This window comes from Amphiura filiformis, chromosome 9, assembly GCF_039555335.1.
Source record: "Amphiura filiformis chromosome 9, Afil_fr2py, whole genome shotgun sequence".
NCBI lineage: Eukaryota > Metazoa > Echinodermata > Ophiuroidea > Amphilepidida > Amphiuridae > Amphiura > Amphiura filiformis.
The window spans coordinates 43,300,784-43,308,305 of record NC_092636.1 but is presented as its reverse complement, the minus strand read 5'-3'; the positions used below and the strand labels follow the sequence as shown (position 1 = coordinate 43,308,305).

Sequence of the window (7,522 nt, the reverse complement as noted above, 5' to 3'; positions counted from 1 at the left end):
GGACATAAAGGAAAAGGAAATTAGCAAGACAATAGAAGACATAAAATAAGTGGTTCCTGGGAACTATCAATTGGGGCAGGAAGTGGGATGTCATGAATGGAAATGAGAGGGATAAGGTAATGAATGAAGACAATGGGCTGAATAGAAAAATGAAAATGTGTGGTAAAAATAAAAACTACAAAAACATAATACATGATGATGGAAGTAAAAGGGAAATAAAAACTAAAATAATAAAGTGGATGGAAAATATAAATAACAAAATAGGAAGAACAAAATTGGGGGGGGGGGGTGGTTGGAATATTATGATAATGAAAACCAAGTTAATCGTTTCCCTCTTGGATGTTGAGACCATGTGGCTGGATGGTACGTAGGCGCTTCATCCAGAATTTCTCCCTGCTGGCACGGACGGTGTCAGGACGGTTACCTAAAGACTCAGTCCCCTGAAGGATCATGTCGGAGATAGAATGGTTGGGGAGGTTAAAGTGATCACCAACCGGGGTGTCAAGCTTCTTGGTGTTGACTGTGGACCGGTGTCCATAAAACCGCTTCTTAAGTGCATTCTTGGTTTCTCCCACATACTGTATACCACAAACTCTGCAAGAAATGAGATACACTACATTAGATGTGGTGCAGGTGATGTTGCCCCTGATCCTGTGGGAGGAATTGTTGGAATTACTGGTGACAGAATCCCTTCTTGGATATGGTCCTTGCAAACAACACACCTGGAATCACATGTGACAGTACCCTGTTGTGTGGAAGGAATAGTATCAGAAAGAGGGGGGACTTCAGCTCTCACAAGAAGATCTGTAAGATTGCGGGGACGTCTGTAGGCCAGGATGGGGTTATCGGGAACCGCCCGTTGTAGCCGATCTGAGGTTTGAAGTATATGGTGATTGTCATTAGTGATGCTGCGGAGAGGAGGGAGGTTAGGATGAAAAGTGACCACAAGAGGGACTCTGGTATTGGTGTCTTGGCTTCTGGGCTTCTGCTTCAGTACATCTGACCTGGGAAGAGATTTGACCTTGTTGATGGCCTGCTGCACTTTGTGTGCGCTGTGTCCCCTAGTTGTAAGGTTCCTCTTGAGGTCCCTAGCATGCTGTGAAAAGTCAGAATCATTAGTACAAATGCGGCGGAGGCGGAGAGCTTGGCTGTATGCTATACCACTTTTGCAATGTTGGGGATGGCAACTGGAAGAGTGTAGATACTGGTGACTGTCTGTGGGCTTGGTGTAGAGATCTGTGATAAGGGAGTCATTTTCCTTTCTGATGGTGACATCCAAGAAGTTGACCTGGTGGTGAGAAAGTTCAGATGTGAATTTAATAGTTCTGTGGAAGGAATTGACATGGTCAAGGAAAGTGTGAAGACTGTCTTCTTCTCTGGTCCAGATGAAAAACACATCGTCAATGTACCTCCACCAAATCCATGGACGACAAGGGGCAGCATCCAACATCTGCTCTTCAAGCCTAGACATGAAGAGGCAGGCGAACGACGGTGCCATGCGGGTCCCCATCGATGTCCCAAATACCTGTAAATAGTGTTCTCCCATGAAGGTGAAATTGTTCTTAGTTAGTACATGATTCATGAGAGTCTTCAGATCATCAATGGGGGGACTGGTGTGGTCACTTCTAGACAGCGCTTCACAGGTAGCTGCAATTCCTTCACTGAATGGGATATTAGTATACAGGGATGACACATCACAAGTGACAATGATGGCAGTGCTGGGGATCTGGTCCGTGATGGCTTCAAGCTTCCTGAGAAAGTCCGGGGTGTCGTGTATGTATGACAGAGTCTGTGAAACAAGGGGTTTAATGAAGTGGTCAACGTAGAGAGATATGTTCTCAGTGGGGAACCATTACCGGATACAATGGGTCGACCAGGATTCCCGGGCTTGTGGATCTTGGGAGGAGATAAAATCGAGCAGCTTTAGAATCTGTAGGAGAAAGAAATGCATGGGCTGTGTCGGTTAATTCATCACGAGCATGCATGTCATCCAGGGTGGTCTGTATCTGTTGAGAGACAGAGTCAGTAGGATCAGAATCAACAAGAGCATAGTTAGTACGATTGTTGAGGTGCTTCATGGTCTCATCGATGTACTTTTGGCGATCCATGACAACCACAGCAGATCCTTTATCAGCAGGCTTGATGATGATGTCAGTCCTGGTTCTGAGAGACTTGAGTGCCTGCCGTTCCTCACGGGGTAAGCTGTCATGTGTCCTGTGGGAAGAATTGGCAGAATTGTTAACTTGGGAACTAACAACCTGCACGTATGTCTCCATGGCTGGAACCCTGTTCTTGGGAGGGACCCAACTGCTTTTCTTGCGAAAAGGCTCAGGTTCAGATGCTGGCTCATCAAGGAAAAACTCCCGTAGACGTATGCGACGATAGTATTGAGTGAGATCCTGACTGAGTTCTACCTGGTTATTATTTTAGTTTTTATTTCCTTTACTTCCATCATCATGTATTATGTTTTTGTAGTTTTTATTTTTACCACACATTTTCATTTTTCTATTCAGCCCATTGTCTTCATTCATTTCCTTATCCCTCTCATCTCCATTCATGACATCCCACTTTCTGCCCCAATTGATAGTTCCCAGGAACCACTTATGTCTTCTATTGTCTTGCTAATTTCCTTTTCCTTTATGTCCATGTCACTATATATATGCATGTTTGTGTGTTGTCTTGTCACTTTGCCTATGATAAAGATCCTGCTAGGATCGAAAGCTCAGGCCCCTAAACTTTGAAATTTATTTTTATGTCTTATATTTGTATTGCTCCATAATACAGTATTATTGTTTACAGAAATGTTTTTCCTTTTTCTGTTTTACAGTGTATACCAAGCTTTTAAAACCTCTTTAAAGAACAGAGGCATTTTGTCATACACGATTTCTTTTATGTCTTTTGCATTACAATTAAGCTCGAGTATTAAAGACAAGCCACCAAACTGTTTGAACCAATGTTGTGATATTTTCTTCCATATAGCATTATTGTTATTTCCATCTAAAATTCTAGCAATCCATTTCATTTTCAAAGCAGCTATTTGATGCTCTAAGTTTATCATCTTCAAACCACCGTATTCCATATAACCTGTTATTGTTTTTCTTTTAACCCTTTCTCTTTCTGAACCCCAAAGGAAATTAAAATGTGTCTTTGATAAAGATCCTGCTAGGATCGAAAGCTCAGGCCCTAAACTTTGAAATGTTACTTAAACAGGCTATTTTTGTGGATAAGCAGTTTACAACAGCTCACCTTTTAACATAAAAATAAAGTTCTTTTCTTCAAGGAATGGATTGATGCAGGTATAATACGCATGAAAGATATTGTTACAAATAATAGGTTTTAAATTTAAATGAACTATCTCAAATTATCAAAAATCCACTGAACATTATGTTATTTCACAAATTAATTCATGCGATTCCGGAAAACTGGAAAAAAGGGGTCAGGAGTAATTCTATGTCCTCCTGTAAAGAAAAATCGTTCACTATTTTTGAATTTCAGAATAAGCAATTTAAACACATATCCATTCTTGAAACGAAAGAAATTTATAGTATGTTAAATACTGATCTGGAGAAACCTGTGTGTATTAAGTATTGGGAAAAACATGGCGTGTATGAAAATGTGTGGGAAAAGGTATTTCAATTTAAAATTCGAAACAGAATTGAAAATAGATTGGGGCAATTCCAATTTAATGTGTTACACAATCTTATTCCATGTAAAAGGAATTTGTACTTATGGAAACTTAGTAATTCAGATACATGTGATTTTTGTAATAGTGCAGATAATTTGGAACATTTCTTTATGTGTTCAAATAACAACGTATTCTGGATTAAATTTTCAAACTTTATTTGTCAAATGGAAAATTGCAACTTGTTTAAAATAAACATGGAAAACATTTTATGTGGGTGGGATATTGAAAATCATGAAAAACATTTAGCTAATATTTTAATTGTTTTGGGGTGTTTTGCTATTTACAAATCTAGAATAATATACAATGACACTGGAAAATCCGTACCTATATTGATGTTATTTATTCAGGAAATAAAAAGAATTGATCAAATAAAGTTGAATACAAAGCGAAAACTGAGGATAAATATAGATAAAGAAAAATGGAATTATAGCAAAATATATTGGAATATTAAATGATGACATTATATTTATAATAATGGTACAAAGAAAGAAATAGAAAAAGAAAGAATATAGAATTTCAGTAATAAAGATTTAAAAAAAACTTCCTCAAGCATCCTCCGCAGTAAATTTTACTACTTCGTCACGTAGCTGTGGATTTGCCAATATACTGCGGATATAAATACATGTTGTGACACTAAGGACGAACCTTCTTTATACTTTTATGAAAAATCCATCACTGCCGGCATTTCAAATGATGAAACTCACACACCTCAATAATTGTCTTCAAAACTGCCGCCAAAGAAAGAATAGTTTAAGGTCACTCAAGAGTAGCAAATCCTTTATCCATACAAAGATTGCTTCGTAACATCATAAATAAAGATATCGACTATTTAGTAGAAGTAAGAACAGGACACAACAAATATACTGCATAACATTTTCCAAATAACTATGTGCTGAACGGTTAGTAATTTTACAGATTTTGAAAATAGGTTGTTTTGTTAAAACTTGGAATTCACCATTTTTATGCAATCCTCTCTTTAAAAAAATGCAATGTTTATATTTCGTATCATGGTTTTGTTTTTTATTGCCGGCAATATAAAATATAAAAATTATCAAACAATTTGCAAAGGTATTTCAATAATTACAAAATTATATGTTGAACATTTTCCCTTTAAACAGTTAGAGCATGATATAATTACATTCGAATTATATAATATAAATCGGAAATTGCCTCGCACTAGAAACAAAGTCCAAAACGATGTCAACTTATTTCATGTGATATTCTGTTCCAATGTAAACCAGGTAACGTGTCTTTTCTAAAGCCCTAGAAAAATCTGATACAACGTAACATGAAACAGTATAATCAAAATGTAAATGTAGGCTAACAAAACAAGGAAAGTCCTTTGCAAATAGAGCAACACACATCAAATATAAGATGGGATTGTGATTTCTTTTGGAAGTTAAAGACTTCGGAAATATTTGTCTTGGCTGTTGTTCAAAACAGGCATGCCTAAAACCAGATTTCTCTTGATACAAAATACGCGAGCCATCGGTTAACCTCAGGGCTTTTATTTATAAATCTCAAACATCCCTTAACCGCTTTCCTTTTGTCAAAACTACAGAGCAGAACGAGCGAAAGAGATCAGTCAAAGAAAACGATAGTATAAGATGAATCCGTATGGTAGCTTGCACCGGGAGTTTACGACGTGGGAGTATTGCAAATAAGGAAATGTTACCAGTTGAAAAGTACAAGTTACCCAAGGGGTTAGACTAGATTGTATCTCCTCAAAGTTTGATACTCACACTATGGACATCTTCTACCTTTTTTCTTCATGTTATTAGTTAGGTGAAAAAGTTCAATTTAGTGACCACTCTCTGGCTAGTAAGGTTTGACGATTGATTCGACTTCTATGGACCATTTAGAGAAAAAAATAGCCACCATGTCCCTCGCGAAAATCCCGGCATTTTTCGCTAGAGGCCAAAATCCAAAATGGCCGCCGCCACCATTTTGAAAATTTAAGTTTTGAACCAGAGCACCTATAATCATGCACAAAGACACTTTTTCGGATATGTCGAGTACAAGGATTCCGATTCTGACATTAATTTGACATTACGGCATCATTTTCACCCAGAAATCCAAGATGGTGGCCGGCACCATCTTGAAAAATTTAGTTTTGAACAAGAGGACCTAAAATCCTGTACCAAGACACTTTTTTGGATAATTCGACCACAAGGATTTCAAATTTGAAATTACTTGACATTACGAACCCATATTTACCCAGAAATCCAAGATGGTGGCTGCCGGCGCCATATTGAAAAAAAAAAAAGTTTTGAACTTCAGGTCAATTCAGGTTAAAGGTCAACCGAGGTCAAATTTTAAAACAACCTTCATATTCGTCTTTGCACATAGATTACCAATATGGTTCAATATTTCCAACATCTGCATTCAGTTTTGAGTTATAAGCTTTTGTTTCAAAAATGAGAAATCGGTCAATATGGATCAATATTACTGTACTTGTTTGATATACAAAATGATTCTTCTTGCCAATACCCATGTACCTGAGAAGTATCAATATTATGGCTTTTTTGGTTTCTAAATTATCTTATCTCAAAATGCCAAATATGGACTTACGGTCTTTCTTGTGCTCAGGTCTTCAAGTGTTCTTATTCGGCAAACCTAAAAACCTTAACCCTCTGCCCGCGGGTGTCGATTGCAGATGACACTTTTCCATTTTTTTCTTATTAGTCTTTAAAAAATCTTAATTATTAACTTCCATTAACATTTTGGTATCAGCTTAAAAAATGCAATAAAATGAGTACAAAGAAGCCTAGACATGCATTTAATAACGAATGACATTGATGATTAGGGGTTCTACGGTTAGGCCTTGTGTGCAGTGTTTTCATGACAGAGGTAATCTTGTTTTTGGATACATGATAAAATGCGGTATTTACGATACCTGTTTGTTGCCCTCTTATACAACCGATATCATGAATCGAATAAATACTAAATAAACCATGTATGTTTTGACATATGAAACTAAGTCATAACGTGATAATAACCACAATAACATGTTTTGGACATAGTGAACATCGACGGTAAGTTTCATGTTATATCGTACATCCTCCCGAGGGAAATAGTGTTGAAGAATTGCATACACGTGAAGTGAATTAGACCATCGCTACTCTATGGTAACATCTTGATATACTTCAATGTATTTTTGGAAAAGGACTTTCCTTGTTCCGTGAGTGCAAGGATGTCCACGAATCTCCTCATTGAAGAAGTAATGTGCCCTAACATATTGGTTCAGTTATATATTAATATAACTCGTATCGGTGGATTTGCCATTATATAAAATATCTCACCGACGGTATATTAATGTTAATGGAAAAAAAAAAAAAAAAAGCAAGGTAGCCAAAAAGAAGGCTCAACATTGCTTCATTTAATGATAATATGTATCTTTTGATTCAAAATTTAGTTGTATAAATACTCTTGCTATGCTACTTTACGTCGGGTCGGAATTTTGTAAAATCTGATCATGTATCTAAATTCAATTAGTCATTAGCGGGTAAAAGAGGTATTTATCAGTCCCTTTCAAGTAATAGGTTTTCGTTTCTTTTTTGTTCAAAACCAAAATCACCGGATTAGATAGAAGAGCAGAACTTGTCTGCAATCATACCATCTAAAGCTAAATTTATACTACTTAGCTGTGCGACAGCGATTGGTTATTACCAAATGAGGTAGAGCGCCTTTTGTTGCGTTTGAAACTACCTTATTGGTCAAATACCAACCGCTTTTCTGTTAGTGATAGAGTAATTAATTCAACTTTAGCGTAGAGAGGACCATAATTACAATATAGCTTCTTGTCATGATTGTGCTAAGCAATTATCGGATACATAT

At 36.9% G+C, this 7,522-nt stretch overlaps 1 protein-coding gene across 1 annotated transcript in view; it reads right to left on the bottom strand.

Moving 5' to 3' along the window:
• The window catches only part of LOC140160085 (uncharacterized), a 6,687-nt gene extending 4,516 nt beyond the window's left edge, over window positions 1-2,171 (bottom strand). The window contains 3 exon segments of the mRNA XM_072183357.1: window positions 723-1,848; window positions 1,851-1,904; window positions 1,907-2,171. Coding sequence (XP_072039458.1) covers window positions 723-1,848; window positions 1,851-1,904; window positions 1,907-2,108 — 1,382 coding nt within the window. The 5' untranslated portion in view covers window positions 2,109-2,171.
• Window positions 2,172-7,522: the final 5,351 nt, after the last annotated feature.